At 42.7% G+C, this 17034-nt stretch overlaps 1 protein-coding gene across 2 annotated transcripts in view; it reads left to right on the forward strand.

Annotated features, from left to right (window-relative positions):
* Positions 1 to 408: 408 nt before the first annotated feature.
* Hephl1 (hephaestin like 1) overlaps positions 409 to 17034 on the forward strand; it is a 68526-nt gene continuing 51900 nt past the window's right edge. For both annotated transcript variants that reach the window (XM_026396116.2, XM_026396117.2), the window contains exons 1-2: positions 409 to 578; positions 16269 to 16513. In XM_026396116.2, the coding sequence (XP_026251901.2) occupies positions 409 to 578; positions 16269 to 16513 (415 nt within the window). The remainder of the gene's footprint in view (positions 579 to 16268; positions 16514 to 17034) is intronic.

The following is a 17034-nucleotide window of genomic DNA, read 5'->3' on the forward strand; positions in this document are numbered from 1 at the left end:
CCACTTTTCAGATAGTAATAAGGTTCTGTAATAGTGGGGAAAAATAAAAGAGGTAGGGGGAAACCCATCAGCTCAAGTTGTTACACTACCATTTCTGGCAGAGATGAATGACTCATGTCAGAGCAGAGTACCAAAACTCACAGAAAGAGGCCTGTTTAGGTTGGGAAGTAAATAAATAAGTCAGTTACACATTTCTTGGATGGTTGGCAAAAATATTGTCATCATAGCAACTCTCTCTTCAGGCTCACTCTGCTTCCACAAGTTTATCAGCCTCTGTTCCAACTCTGAACTACCTCAGGAGGAGGAGCTGGGCCTGGTCCATTCCTCATTTATAACTAGGTCTGAGTGAGGGGGAGGGACCAACAGGGTTGTCTCTTGTGCAGGCTGTTGCCTGAGTTACATCCACCAATGCCTCGGGAGCAGCCGGCTGGCTGCATCCTTCTCCTCGCATTCCTGGGTCTGTCTGGGCTGGTTGGTGCAGTTACCAGAACGTACCACATTGGGATTCTGGAAGAATACTGGAACTATGTACCCCAAGGGAAGAACGTTATTACGGGCACAAGTTTTTCAGAAGACAAGTGAGTGAATTTGGGGTCCCCACAACCTAGATTTGGCCTCTTTTTGTCTCTCTGTAGGGAAGTTTGTATTCCTTGGGTGGTTATAATGGAGGTGGGCTGATTGAGACTAATAGGAGGGTTTCATTTTTGCTTGAAGAACCATAGTATGGGTGGACCTTCAATCTGTAAGAGAAATTCTTAGCTCCACCTATTTTTTGAGCCATCTATTAATGTTGTCTGTGAAGAGACAAAATTTACCAGGTGTTTTGAATAATAGCTTATTCTATAAAAGGATAATTTTCACTAACAACTTCTAGGGGGTTCAGGACTCAGTTTGTTTTTTTTTTTTTAAAAAAAAAGGTAAAAATAATGGCAAACTTGGAATGAAAATCTGAGAATTTTCATGAATTATTTAGTGTTAAAACAGGTAGTGCTCTCTTAGTTTTTATTTTTAGAATGAAACATCATAATTGGAAACAACTATGCTGTAAGTCGTTATGTTCAGGTTTTATTTTGCAATATTTAAAATAGGGGGAAGTTACAGTAGCTATGACTGGTATTTTAAGAGTTTCCTAGAATCTACTTAGAAATGGCTCTGGTGAAAGGTTTGGTCCATCTTGGATTCAGTTACAACAGTGGTTCAGAAGATGTTCTGAGAACCACAACATCCTGAGGGCAATTCTGAGGGCAATATCCTATCAGAGCCTATGGCATAGCTGGAGAAGACAGTACTGGAATATCCTATGCCCCCAATTTTTAATTTTTCCATAAAGTTCTCTTCCTTCACCCTCCTTGCAGAGTCTAGCATCTTCAATGTCTTATTTGTTTCATGGATCTCCCTCTGAGGTTACCTCCTGCTTCTAGAAACCAGCATGTACATTTTCAGGTTTGTGGTTCTCAGAACATCTTCTGAACCACTGTTAGGTAATTGAATGCCTGCTTCTTTCTCGATAGGCAGAGCACATTACATCAACATTCGCATTCTGTTTCCTAAAGGTGAGCTTAGTTGATAAGATTCAGAACGACCTGGTTCTGCCAATAAGACTTTAAGAATCATTCCCCCTCCTCTGGAAGAAAGAGCTAAGATCCATTTGGCTTGGATACACAACTTCTGGTTTTTCTAACCACACAATGGGTGGCATAATCATGTTACATTTATAAAAGAACAATGATGCTCCTGTCAACCAGGTTGCCAAGAGCTTTTCCTTGAGCTTCGTACTGGGAAACTTAATGTCTATAGGGTTATTTCTGAAGAAAGCTCTCAAGTTCTTTCAACCTCACATCTGCTGACCTTCGTTGGTGGTAGTCTTTACTGTAACAAGTGGATATGGCACTAAAAAGTTATCCTAACTGCCAGCAGCTGTCTCTAAAAATAGAACTCTGTGGCCTCATAGAGGGGTCACTAGAAAATGCTCAGCATGAGCAGCTATAGGACAGAAGAATGTTTAAAATGTGTACATTGAGTGTAGTGAATTCAGTCTTCAAGCTAAATGTGATGGTGGGCTGTCTCTCCATATAATAAGTAAAAAGCACAGAAATTGTATCTTTCTACAAAAATGTCCATGTCAGTATTGCTGTTGTGGGAATTTATTCTGACCCAAGAATTCCACTAGGGACTTTCAGTCCACTACCACTTGTAGGTGTTATTATTCCCATTTCACAAACCAAGAACAGAGGCTCTCAGATTAAATTCTTGCCAGAATTTACTGAGAAAATGGACACACCAAACTTATATTGCTTTGTTTCCCAAAGCTTATATTTCTTCTTGCCATGCAACCTGTTTCTTGGTAAAGGTGACCTTTTCCCACTGAATTAAACCTAGCTTTGAGGGAAGCCAGAGATCCCAGTAGTAAGAATCTTCTAGAAAGTCCCAATTCTCACCAAAGTCACATTTAGCCTCTCTTCCCTGAGAGTTGTTGAAAATAATCACTAACGATCTTTGACCAAACCAGCTACTTGGTTTATTCAAAATCCCAAAGCACTTAAAATACTCCTATGCTAGAATATTATTTTCACAAAGGTGGGTACAGGAAAAAACTGAGGGGCTCTCTGATGATCATTTCAACCAGAAGGTGGTGCTTTGAAGAAAGTACAATAAAACATATGAAAATTCTTGGGGTGAAAAAGAAAATAGGCATGATGAAAACAATTAGGTATCCTAATAGAATGAGGTGGCTTGGAATGCCTTGGTTCCATATGAATAAATCTCTGTCCTTGGGAGCAGCTGGCATGCTAAGATGTCACACTTATAGTGTTAAAGTTCACAAATGTATCCTTTTGGAGTATAGAGGGACAGTATTTGTGTGGTGCTGACTATTGACTCTTGAAGAGGGAGTCTCAGTGAGCAACAATATATGCTGGATTTTATCAGTGACCACATCAGGGACGTTCTAGTCATTGTGGCAGGTGATTCAGGGAAGGTCCCTAGAAAGTATGGTTGTTATAGGCTGCTGACCTTGCTTGTAGACCACAGGATAAACATGCCAGTTGCACATGAAGATGCCCTGATGGAGGGATTCACATGGAGCTACTCAAGTGTACTATGTACTGTGCCACTTTCCCCAGAGCAGGAAGGAGCCGTCTTGGGTGATTCATCGTCCTTGGCTTCCTGCAGTTTGGGTAGACTGCTTCGTGACAGTCTGCTGTTTTGGATATTGAGACCCAGACAAATGCTATGATACAAAGAGGACAGACAGACAGGTGCCCAGTATTCCTTGGAGAGTGAAAAGACCCTGAAATAGAGATCTGGAGGCCTGCCTTCTAGTCTGACTTTGCCCTAACTTGCTGTGTCTTCTTGAACATGTGACATTATCTACCTGAATATCACTCACCTTAATTTGTGTAACATAGGAACTGAAATATAGCCACTAAAATCACTTGAGAAGTATAATTTCAAATGCAGTTTTGAAACTGAATGAAAAACATCTTATCCAATCAGAAAGATTTTTGCAATGTTGAATAAAAGGAAAATGATTTACAAATGTTCAGTCCTAGGAATGGAAGTTGGAGAAAGCCTGGGATGGTAGTGGTGATATGTGACAATTTTTTAAGTATTCTGTACTTTACATTCTTTTCTTGTTTTTTAAGACCCTCGTCCCCTGTCATTTATGCATAAAACTTTTCTGCAACTCTGGCTTGTTCTAAACTATTTCCTGACATTTTTTTTAAATTATGTACTTGGTCTTTATCATTTTTCTGATCTCTGCGTTACTCTCTAAGTGATTTATATCTCTTGCCTCTCAGCTGGAATAAAAACACTGTGGTGATAGGGAAGAAGATCCAAATATATTGAATAACTTCCTTTCTCTACAGAGAGCTTTGTCACTGAGAGAATCCCATGGAGGACAGAGCAAAAAGCCAGGCATTTGGAATCACTAAAGCAAAGACTAATCATTTTATCACTTTAATTGTTTTGATTGTTTTATCTTTGAATAAGGGGAACAGGGAAAATTTGGGAAAATAAGAGAGTAGGTGCCAGTGTTTCAATTATGTAAAAACATCTGGAAACAGAATTTGGCAGTATCAAGAGCCTAAGAGAATCTGATGCATAAGAGCGAAATGGGAAATAAATCATTCTACCAAGACTCTATAACAAAGAGATGGTGTGATTTCACTTTTTAACTTGGTACCTTTGCTTGATCTCAAGGTTCAAAAATATGATTGAGACATGAGTCACTCATATTTCCCAAAGAGTGCAGGGTTTTGGAGTTCTATGCTATTTAGAAGTATGTTTCTCTACCTAAATATCTTCCTCCTCCTCCTCGCTGGGCTTAATGGGGACACCAGGTTCCTTTGATTTGCCTGGGGATGGTGTCAGCATTTTGATCCACTCATGCCCGTCCTGCTTGGGCTCATAAAGTACTAAATTAGAGTGTGACTATGCTTCAGTGGTAAAACCTGGTCTTTATTGGGACTAGAGTGGGGTCACCTTAGTTAAAGCCACTGTTTTTACCATAGATCTCATTAAGAAACCAACACAAACACAGATAATTTTTCCCTTTAATGAAATGCAGGGTTCCCATGGATGCTAGCTACTGGGCAGGACTGGCCTTGGACATAGTGAGACTGACCCCTGCTCAAACCCATGGTTGCAGGACCTGTTAGAGTTTACCTAGCGAGATCACCACATCAACCCAGTTGGTGGGAAGGGATTTTGAGCACTCCCTAGGAGCAGGCTCTGTAAGGAGTGTGAGGGAGAGACCCACATGTCTCTGAAAAAAGGGCCAATTGAGGGATGCAAATAAGTGAGATAGAGTGGCTTTTGTAAGCTTTAAAGTGAGGAGAGGATATCATCTGACTAGACTTTAGTTTTAGACTTTCTAACCTGAACTTCTATCTGACCAGCATAAAAAATCATGTGTGGATCTAATGCTGTGTGGCTCTCTTGGAGCTGCTCTCATGCCCTATATCAGTAAGCAATTGCTTTTAGCTGACAGGAGAGTATGAAATGTAGCAACTTAAACAAATTAGGATTTTGAATTTGCTTGATTAGAAGCTGAGAAGTGGGTAGCCCACAGCTGGTGGATAGATGATATGATAGGTTACTCGGAACTTTTTATGTCTCTGACTCAGCCATCTTGGCATGTGGGTTCCTTCCTTAAAGATATGCATAATCACAAGATAGCTTTTGGTACTCCAGCCATCATATCGATGTTCCAGAAAAAAAAGAGAAAAAAAAGTAAGAGGGGCATAATTCTTGCTGTTTCATCCCTTTAAAGGGCTTTCATGGAAACCCTGCCCAACCAGTTCAGCTCATACCTCATTGGATGCTCATAGCTGCAAAGGGGGCTGAAAAATCTGCTATGTGTTTGTCTATAAAAAAAAGGGGGGATTCAATTCTGTCACTAAGAATAAATGGGAGTGTGAGTGTTGTAAGGTGGTTCTAGCTCTCTCTCACGTTCTTCTTCTCTCCTGCTTACCATTATTCACAAACATCTTCTTAGTCTCCCTCTTCCTTTTTTCACCTCCACATAGAAGGGCCCCCAGGCCTGGTTGGTGGGGTCTGGTGAGCTCACAGTCACTGTCACAGCATCCTTACTGTGCTCCATACATTGTTCTAAAAGCTTTACATGCCATGCAGAAGGGTGACTGATCTGTCCCTGGTCAAGGGCATGAAGAGGTGGGAACAAGGAGGGCTTCCTCTGCCAAGTGTGGTCTGGCAATGGTCTAGCAGAGACTCCAAGGCAGCCCAGTTTTCTGATGAAGTCTGGAGCTCTGCCATCAATTGAGAAATTCAGAATTCTTGCTCTGCTTTCTAGACAACTGACCAAATCTCTCTTTTCTTCCATTTTCTCCTCAGTAAAATGGAAATAGTGATATATTGGGTTCGTGGGTATATCAGTGTTCTGCTGGCTGCTGTAGAAAATGCCTAAAAACTGTGGCTTAAAATAATAACGATTATAAAATAAAAACAAACAATTTATTCTCTCCTGGTTTGGGATACAGAAGTCTGAAATGAAGGTGTTGGCACAGCACACCCTCTGGAGGCTCTGAGCGAAAAGCTGTCCCTTGCCTCTTGTGGCTGCTGATGGCTTCCAGCATTCCTTGGCCACTCTGATCCCATTTATTTTCACTTATAATTCCCTTTCATCATAAATGGCAGTTCTCCCACCTCAGAGTGTTCTAGAGAGCAGGAGCTTTGTGGAAAGAGATGCCAAGTGGTCACTTTTTTGCTAAGAGAGCTTCATCAGAAACAATCGCGACTGGCATGGACTGAGCACCAGGCTCCCGGAGGCTGAGTGTGGGCTGCACACCTCCTCTCACTTAATCCCCATGACAGCTCTATCCTCTATCCTGGCCACTGGTTTGCAGGGAGGCAACTGGAGTTCGGAGAATGCAGGTCACTTCCCCAGGTGGGAAACTGGCATTCAGGCTCATTTCTCCTTCACAACGTGGATATGTTTTTTGACACAAGTTGCCTGTGTTCAGCTGGGTGGCGGTGGTGGTAATGAAGGGCGAGAGTGAAGGACCCAAGGCTTAGGTGGTGCTGGGCAAATCAGGATGAAAGAGCTGTATTGGAGTACATCACCTGGATGGCTTGGAAAATTATTAATTTAATTAGGGAAGGTGTGGCTACACTGAGTTATAATGTGTAATCTCCATCTCCACCCTTTTTGTCAAATGGCATTTGTCCTGGATCTGGTCTTGTTTCCTCCTCAATGAGCACCATCTCCTCTCAAGCTCAGACAATGCCGCAGCTTGCTCTTGCTGTAACTGTAATGATGCCACACATTTGTTTCAACCACTCCTCCTGCTGACGTTCCTTCTTTCCTGGCTCCTCTTCACTCCATGTCTCCCCATCCCAGACATTCAGGCTCTTTATAGCACAGTTGGCTATTAACATATAAAACTGTATGTTGCTATTTATTCTCCAACATGTATGTTTTGATTTCCCAACCAGATGGGAAAAAGTCTCTTGAGTTCAGGGACTGAAATTAATATATCTTGCTCACTATGGAACAGTTGTTCCATAGTGAGCAATGGGGAACATAATCCTACTGAAAGATCTTGGGGAAAGGATTGCTGGTGAGGTGCACACCTTGTGTATCTAGGAACCCCTCAGGATCTAGTCTGGAATTCCATTTGTAATGTTGGGATGATTCCCATAGGCTGGTTCTTTCAGATACTGGTTCACCTCACCTGCTTTTGGAAGGTATCTGACATCATGGTGTTGTCCCTTGATGATGCCAGTGTGGTAGTAAATCCCCACCTGTCATTAAGGCTGTTGCTAGTGGGAAACTTCCCCTCTTCAATGGATTCCTTCACAGTAGGAAATAGACACCTCCTTAGCTTAAGTCAATGTGAGACTGAAGGTTGGGGATGTTCTATTCAGTGCCTCTTATGGCTACTGGGTAACAAAGTTCACCGGGGCAGGCATTCTAAGAGTGCTCTCTAAGTGAATTGGAGGTTGCTTCTTATGAATAGCTCTTTGGAAGTGACCCCTCACTCTGTTTCTTGGGCAAGGTTTGCATCTTCTAGAAGCTGGGGATTCTCAGCTACTATTTCAAATGTATCATGTGTTCTCAGAGGTAGTTTGCTTGAATAGACACTAAAAACTGCTTTCTCTTTCTTTTGACCTCCCATTTTTAAATTTTGTATTATTTTTATTAGTTCTTTTCAGTTACTTACAGCATTAGCATCAATTTGGACATAATTATAATAGTATGGAATATAATTTGTTCTAATTCAGTCCCCAGTCCTTCCCCTTTTCCTCCACTCCATCTTCCCCTGTTCCTTTTTCTCTATTATCTTCTGTTTTTACTTACAGATTTTTTAAAAAATTAGTGACTTCTGGATGTACATGATGGTGAGATTCACTGTGGTGTATTCATATATGTACATAGGAAAATTAGTTGACATAGCTAACTATGTTCTTTATTTTGTGCTATATATTCTAGAAATGTGATCCCCAAACTTAGGTAAACACCAGAATTGTGTTAATCTGAATAGGCCAAGTTTATGTGGGAGCAACAAACAATCCCCAAATTTCAGGGACTCGACATCAGAAAGGTTTATTTCTTGCCTACTGGAGTTCATAGAGGGAACTAACTGTCTTCCAGGGCACTCAGAAGTCCTGGCAGCTTTGGTCCTGACACTTCACCATCTGAACAGGAGGTTTTCATTGCAGCAGAGGCACAGAAGGTCTTGCAGTGACAGATAAAGGCCCTGACATACTTCCACTCCAGACCTTCAGCAGGGAACCTTGAAGCTCCAACTAACTCAAAGGACAGGTTATTTGCATTCTCTTTAGGCTGGGAAGAAAGAAGGATCAGAACCAACAAGCCCTGGACAGCTCTACTATAAGAATTACTTGTGAGCTTAGAAAAAATACAGATTCTAGGTCTTGCCACCAGGAAGTGTGATTCATTGGCCCTGAAATGGGGCCTAGGAACCTAAACATTTGGCAAATATCCCTAATGATTCTAGTGCAGGTGGGACTTGGGTGGACATTTGAGGAAAATCAGTTTAGAAAACCTAGTCCCCTCTTGGGACAACCATTGACAGTTGGGGCAATAAGATTGACACACCTTCAGGAATGTGCAAAACAAGATGTTTAACTCGGAGATAAAATATGCAACATGTATAATAAGTGCTGTGGGAAGTCAGCGAGCACTTCACCTCCCTCAGATGCTCCATTTCGCCTCTTGTTTGGGTGGCTTTGCCAGACAAGTCATGGTAACACCTAGAGGTGATGGAGAAAGGTCTCAGACAGGGGTGGGGTCAGGACATTTTAGAAGTTTAAAGGCGGCAATAAGTGTGTGTGTTCACATGTGTGTATGTGTGCATGCTTGAGTATGTGTTTTCATGTGTGCTCACGTGTGTGTGTTTGTGCTTATGCATGTGCTGGGAGAACAAGGTAGAAAAGTTCAGAGGGTCTTCCCTGTAAAGGGAAGCTGGGGTGAGGAGGACCTATAAAAATAAATTACAGCTTTTGATCCATCAGGCTGAGCCCAGAGAGCACATCAGGGGTTCTGAGTCTAATACTTGCTCCGTCACTATCTTATTGGGTGGCCCAGTGTCACCCATAAAACTAGACAACTCTGCCTGTGCTGGTGCTAATTAGGTAGCTTGTGGATGATTCATTTCTTCCTCTTGCTTTTTCCTTCTCCTTTTCCTTCTGAACAATCTTTTCAATCAGGAGTTGTACTCATCTGCTAGTTAATTAACAGAAGCCTAAAGACAAGTGGTTTAAATACACTGGAGATCTTCCTTCCTTCCTTCCTTCCTTCCTTGCTTCCTTGATTCCTTCTTTCCTTCCTTCCTTCCCTCCCTCCCTCCCTCCCTCCTCTCTCCCTCTCCCTGTCCCTCTCCCTCTCATTCTTCCTTTCCTTACACAAAAGAGACCCAAATGCTGGCAATCACCTGGTCCCAGATTCCTTCCCACTTGACTGTCTGTAGGGTGTGACCCTCTTCCTCATTATCTTGAAATAGTTCCTGGAACTCTAGTCATCATATCTTCATTTCACATATGAATAAGAGTAAGAGCAAAGGACAAAAGTGTCTCTGCCAGCTACATCTGAAGAAATGCCACCAAATGGTGTCTGCTTATATCTCATTGGTCTTATGTTGCATGACTAACCTAAGCTATAAGTTAGACTGACGGATACAACAGACTCTATTATAAAGCCCCAGGATCAGGCACCCAGACTTTTTTTTTTTAAATCACATTCTCATGCACATGGAAATATAAACCTCTGCATCATAGAGCAGAAGAGGGCCAGCTCCTGTTGCTGGGAAGACCCCATGATCCTATGACCCACAGGCTACACTTTTATGGCTTCTCTGGTCACTTTTCAGTTATTTACTTTTCATATGCTTATACAGATGTTGCCTTAAAACCCACACAAATGGGTCATACTTTGCATGCTATTCTACAATTTGCTTTTTCCAAATCATGCTGTACTGGCGCCTATGTGGTGTGAATATGCCATCATTTATCCACCCAGTCACCAGTTGAAAACCACTTCTATCTTTCCAAACTTTTGCTCTCACAACCATTCTTTTTCCTTTTTCACATGATTCCTGTCTCCAGATGGGAGAACCCAGGAAGTTGGGAGGGAGGAGAGTTTCATAGCCTCTGTGAGGTCTGGCCTTGGATTTCCTGGGTTGCCAACCTTCTCCAGGCACATATACCCTTGGCAACTCCATGAGCAGCCTGAGCCCTTAGCTCCCCACTTCATCCCAGGAACCCCCACCTCCCATACTGATCACATCACAAGGAGGTCATGGTTGATGCATGGTGAGTAGCCTGAACAAGTTAATAAGCTGGTGGTGTTCCAGGACATAAGTGATACAGGGCTCATTCAGCTGATTATGTGAATACTTCTTCAGCTCCTACTTGGCTCAGAACAGTGGAGAGAAGAAGGTGGTGACAGCTTTCAACCTCCCTTTGGATACAGTAGAAAAGAGCCCACCTTACAGTCTCCTGGACCAACCCACCCTCCTTGGGAAAGGTTTTAGTGACCACCTGCTATACTGAAGCACAACCCTGGGTTCTCCACCTGTCTCCTAAACCCCACATCAGGCAGCTAATCCAATCTCACACAACACACACCTTGAAAAAGTTCTAGAAGTTGTAATTTTCTCTGCCTTCAAAGTCATGTCCAGTGAATTTTATTCACGGCCTCTGTGATGCTTCTGGCTTCTCAGTGATGTTTCAGGGCCCTTTAGAAGTGAAATCCAGCTGCTTCACCATCTGGCTCAGTTGGGGACTCCTGAAGGTTCTCCAGCCTCTGAGCCCAAGGCCAGCTTTGTTAAAAAGTATTTAGTTGCTGGTGAGTTTGACTGGCCTGTGATCGTATCAGGTGGTCTGGTGCATGCCAGCTGGCTCAGCTGGTTACAGAGGAAGTGATGATCACTTTTTTTAAGCTTGACCTTGAAACTGTGCTATGCTCTGTTTAAATGCTTTCTTTTTAAATTTTGTGGTTTGGTAAGCTTCCATTTATAAATTTCAAAAAGGCAAGGTGGCTACAGCCCTTCTTGCCAGTGGGTCCCTGGGAAGAAGTGAACAGTCTTTGGAAGACAAGTCCAGTACAGCCAGGCTCAAAAGGGCACATGCTGGAGTTCTGAGACATGATCACCACATTTTTTCCTGATAACTACAAACTATACCCTGGAGTCAGATATCACTGGGTAAATGCCTTGATTAGATTGATTATAAGGGGGGCCTAGTAAATAAACATGGGTGGATTATTCCATGTGAGAAAAAGTGTGTGTTCTGCCAGTGCTAAGGTGTTATGTTACCCCGCTGCGTCAAGGGTCACTTCCTAGAGTGTTGTGCTGCCTGACTGTCTGCATCGAGTGAGAGGGGCAGCTGGGTGTCAGGTGTGCTCAGTGCCACCTGCACAGAAGATGTCCCCATCCACTTGAATTCAACTGCAACTCCTTTTCCAAGTAGCCACTACCAATCCGTCAGATTTGGTGCATAAAATGAAGCCTATTTGCTATCCTAGGCCTAGAGAATACTTAAAGTCAAACATGGGAACAAATGATTTTCTGCAAATACAGTTTGCAAAATGATACCAGCTTTAAGTCGCCAATATGGAGGCAAGTTCAAAGCTTTTTAAATGTGTTTTCTTTAGATTCCAAAGCCATTGAGTTCCAAATCTTTCAGGCAATTGGAGTAGGAAATTAAGCTCTAGGAAATTAGGAAGTTAGGTAAGGCATTAGGAATAAGAAAGACACCTGAAGGAGTTTTGTCTTCAACAAGCTTCCAAACCAGAGAGTTACACATCTCCCCTTAACACATTTTGGCAAGTGCCGTTGCTAGTACACAACAGAGTATCATGTTTATAGAGAAGAAGAGAAGAGGGAGTTTGAACTGACTTTGAAGGATGCTTGGTAGGTGGACAGTGAGAAAGACAGCTGAGGCAAGGGGAAAGAGTGTGTGGAAGTCCTGGAATGCTGACAGGACCTGGGAGTGGGACAAAGAGGAAGGCGATGAGTCTGGAAAGGAAAGCAAGCAAGGTCTGGTTGTTCTGAAGAGGACTTCTCTGCTTTAATTTGAACCTCTGAATCCTTTCCCCCAGCTTAACTCAGGTACCCCTCCGCCTTGGGCCTAAATGGTTCTTCTACCATTGAGAAGGCATCCCATGATCTGTGTTCACTGCAGGATGGATTCTGGGCCATCTGACACATTGGCCATCTTCAAAGTCCACCTAAAAATTGGGAAGAGTGGGCATCATTCATATCTGAGACTGCTGGGGAGCTTCATAGTAGGAACTGCTCAGGTGCCTGAGTCTGAGTTGCTTAGGTGTTTGTGTCTGAGTTGCTTTGGTGCTTGTGTCTGAGTCGCTGATGTACCAACAGGTCTGTATCATGCTTCTTTGAGGAAATGAAGATGAAACCCTGAAAATCTCTCTCTACTTGTTGGATCTATAGTGCTTTTCCCAATCTTAATGGTTTGAGAAATGAAAATCCATTAGTTAACACCAAGACCGTCAGACCTAGTTCGACTCCATCAAGAAAAGAATGTCTCTGCTTGGATAGGACCCAGAAAGAGGGGAGAGGAATTGGGAATAGATGACATTGAAATGAAAGGAGATAGTGAAATTTTCCAAGTTGCCAAAATCAAACCAAACCAAAAAGCAAATCCAAACAAAGAACAAAACAAAACAAAGCAAACCCCAAAACACCCAGGCTAGATGATGCAAGTGGAAATTACATCTGGGCCACTGGGAGTGGGAGATTCAGCTGAATCAGTTGCCAAATAATAGAATTCCCCAAGTCAGGCATGGAGTTAGATGGGGCTTTAGTCAGCTGTACAGTTGTAGTGACTCAGCACGCAGAAGTGGAAGGTTGGGAAAGGGATTGGTCTGATGAGCAGAAAGCAGATGGGAAAAAAAAAAAATCACATGAACAGATATGACAAAAGAGGCCCAGACTGGGATTCTGCCAAAATTTTCTTTTCCAAACACAGATCCAAATTTCCCTACTCATGAATCTTCAGAGACGTTTAATTGCAGGTATAGTTCCCTCCCCCCCAATCCCATAATGCAGCTCTCAGATTTCTCCACAGCTCCAAGTGTTCTGGCCACATAAAGCTGCTTGTGATTCCCTTGCTGGCCTCCAATTCCCTCACCTTGGCACCTTGTTCAAGCTGCTCCTTCCACTTGGAGTGTTCATTGTCTCTTCCTGACTCCAAAATTTCCCAGAGCATGTTATTCTGTTCTTATATTCTTAACAGTCTCTCAGGTGTAAATACTATTGACTCTTTCTCTTGATCATAAACATACTTATTCAGGGCTTGTATCTTGTTCATTTTTGTGTCTGACACACCTAGCCCAGCACCTTGCATGCTATGTATGAATCCTTGGTGTGTATTTGTTGGAAGTCATCAGAATGGTTTTCAAGCTCATCCCAGGATTGAAATAGGGAAATGTGTGTGGAATCTGCTGGGAGAGTTCTCAGAGGACTTCTGTGTGCTGATGGAGGCAGAGCCTAGCACAAGGCAAAGCTTCACTGGTCCCCATCCAGAGTGGTCAGGTATCTTTACATTTGTCCCAGTGTGGTGACTCAGTCACACAGATTATAAACTTTATATATTTTGGTCTAAGAAATACATCTACTTCAGGAGGAGCACTGTCCTTGGTTCTATCTTTGAGCAGAAGGGGAATGTGTCTGGATCTAGCTTCAAGCTCCACCTATTAATGTTTGAGTCTGGGGACTGGGACAGCAAGTGCTTGGATCTGCTTAGGATTCTGACTCAGAGAGAAGAGGGAGGAGTCAAAGGGTATCATCGTGCCCTGTGCTGAGAGAAATGAGGTGGAGGAAGAACTGATGCAGGGCATTCTGGGAGACTTGGGTCATTGCATTAGGCTTCTGGCTGACATTTCATAGGGCAGATCTTTTAGGGTCTTCTAGATGCCACTGGTCTACCACTTCTAGAATCACTGGACACTCATTGCAAACCTGAAGTGATCAGAAGTGCATGAAGTGCTCATCCTTGTCCAGAGTGGACTGCCTAATTGTTCCTTTAAAGACACAGGGGCATATCCTTTAGGAAAGGTTGGAACATATTTCACTGAAAAAAATACTGGGGAAGGAAAAATAAATCATAAAGGATTTGGGGAAGCAGAGAAATACAAAATAAATGTTGGATATCACCTGCTAAGCACTTGTCACATTTTAAAAAAATGAATTAGATGAATGATTAAATTCTTAAAAGTGAGTAAAATAGAATAGGAGATATAAGAAATGGGAAAGGTAAAAATAAAGAAAGTAGTCATGATAATGGAAGCAATTAGAGGATATGAGAAGAGGTAAAGCAAATTTAAGTGATTAAAGAAACACCCACCTCTCAGGTAGACTCCCTTTGGGCCTGGCCAATTGGTGCCCCAAGCTCTAGAGCCACATCCTCGAACATGAAATAAGGAGATCCTTCACAATTTCTAGATCCCCTAGATTGGAACCAGCAGCCACTCTGTGCTGTCCCTGAACTAATCAGTACGGTCCAGGGTGGGCTGGAGAGGGGATGATGGCACTGATTGGCCAGGTCAGGATCACAAGTCCTGCTCCAACAATGATGTATTAGGGGGAACATGGGGTTCATGAGTTAGGCCTGGTCACCTGCTCCATCACAGGAGCTGGAGCTGGAGTTCCATCCAAGCACACAGGATGAGAATGGGGAGGGTGTGCTCTTAGACCACAGAATGGAGTATAGGTGCTGCATTTCCAGAACTCCATAAGGCACACTACTTCAGACTTTTCCATCTTTTCTATATATTTAATCCATCTTTGTTCTTTGAGAGTACATTTAGGCATTGCTTCCTCTAGGAAACCTCCCATGACCTGTCTTTCATTCTAGAGTGGATGCCCAGAACATAATCTGTGCATCTACTCTGGAGTGGACTTATAATTCTCTGTTCCAGAATGGGAGCTCCTTCAAGACAAGGACTTTGCTTCTTTTCTCTGAATCCCTAATACTGAGTACAGGGTTCAACACAATCAATATTTGTTGAATGACTGAGAAGGAATGCATGCATGGATGCTTGCATCCATGTAGCCCACTGTGTGCTGTGGCCTCTCATTCCCAGAGCGTACAGAGCTACACCTGGATAACTGCACTGAGGAGCAATAGAACGCTTGCTCAAGCAGAAGCTGGCACTTCTAGGGTTGCAACTGCAGGCTAAGCATGAAGACTGAGTGGGAAAGGAGGTTCACCACCCTCATGGCATGGTCACTCTGAAGTGTGTCACCAGTGCTGCTTCTGTCTTGGACTGTTAGACCCCAAGCACTTAGTCTCCTCCCACCCTGAGGCCCCAGGAGGGCATCTGGTCACATCAAGTCATAGGATTATGTTTTCATTTTTCCACAGCCATTCCTTTCTTTCTATTGCACCACTCTCTTCTAGACTCCTAATAGTCTCTCTACACCTCATCTTTGCTCTCCCCTTTGCCTGGCATAAGAATGGTCCTTAAATCCCAATTTCATGAGAAACCTCTGTGCTTCCAAGGTCAGTTCTAAGTTCTTGAACTTGAAATTAACATTCATTCTCAGTGCATCTCTAGAATTCACATGCATGCACATGTCCTGCTCTTCCCCTTCTCTGGCCTGTGCTCAGCCTCTAACCCCCTTTCCCCTGCTAAGTGCATGTTTGTCTTCATGCTGCTGGTCCTCTGTGTCTCAGTATCCTCACTTTCTCCTGTTGTCATCCAAGCCTACTCCTTAATACCTACATTTGTTATTGAGTATTTTCTTATCTCTTCTACTCCCACTGATATTTTCCTTCTTTGAACTATTTTATCTCTAGAAAAGTTGAGCCTGTATCTGTTGTATCAATCTATCAATCACTCAATTAGCACTTAATCATACACTGCTTTTTACAGGTATTTAGTCTCTCCATTATTAGATTAAAAACTCTTTTATTTCCCTCCACAGCACTTAGCAAAGTGCTGGGAATGCAGTAAATGCACAATAATTGTTAAATGAAAAATTTAAGGGAAGGCTGTTGAATGAAAAAGGAGCAAATGAATAGAATGACTTTAGAATTCTTTGATTTTAGTTTGGTTGTGAATTCTATTTGTACCTTTTGTCACTTAACTGAACCTCATTTCCACATTGGTAAATTACAGATAATCTTACCAATTCTACACAGGGTAGATTATGTTGAACACTAAATGAGAAGTCATACATGCAATCTCTAAAGATAAGTGCTTAGTCTTTCTCTTTAATAAAATCTTAATTTTAAAATATTTCTCTTCTTACTTTTAGACTTGCAACCTTGTTTCTTGAAAGAGGGCCCAACAGGATAGGCAATATTTACAAAAAGGCTGTTTACAGACACTTTACAGATGGGACCTATTCCACGGAAATCCCCAAGCCCTCCTGGCTTGGGTTCCTGGGCCCCATCTTGAGGGCTGAAGTGGGTGATGTGATTGTCATTCATCTGAAGAACTTTGCTTCTCGACCTTACTCTTTGCATCCACATGGTGTTTTCTACAATAAAGACTCAGAAGGTAAGTACCAGTTCTCTGTTACTGAGGTCCTGTTTCCATTTCAGAGCAAAGGCAACTGTCCATTGCAAGTAAAGGGATTCTAAGAGCACAATGATTACACACATTAATTTGCCTTCTTCTCCCTCCTTCCATCTCTCCCTATCTCCATCCATCTGTTCCCCTTTCTTTCCTTCCTTCCTTCTTTCTTGCTCTTCTTTATGTTGACACAGAGCAGGCAGCCAAGCTTGTCTGGCTGCTGGACTCCCTTGGCATATGCTCACTCCACTATGCCCCCAGAAACACGGCTTTCTTCTTTCTAATGCCCCTCAGCTGCACCTAAATGGCAAACAGGAGAGCAGCCCGCTGCTGTCACTAGTTGCATCCTTGGCAGAGGAGTGGTGTCTCAATATGTTGATCTCCACTGCTCAGCTAGGCAGTTGTCTTGGTGCTTGCTTTGTGAAACAGGCCTGTCTTCTTGAGTTTTGAGGGGGTAGTTTCTGGATTCTTCCCTAATTAAAAAAATTCTTTAATACTCTTAGACT

Source organism: Urocitellus parryii, chromosome 4, assembly GCF_045843805.1.
Source record: "Urocitellus parryii isolate mUroPar1 chromosome 4, mUroPar1.hap1, whole genome shotgun sequence".
Classification (NCBI taxonomy): domain Eukaryota; kingdom Metazoa; phylum Chordata; class Mammalia; order Rodentia; family Sciuridae; genus Urocitellus; species Urocitellus parryii.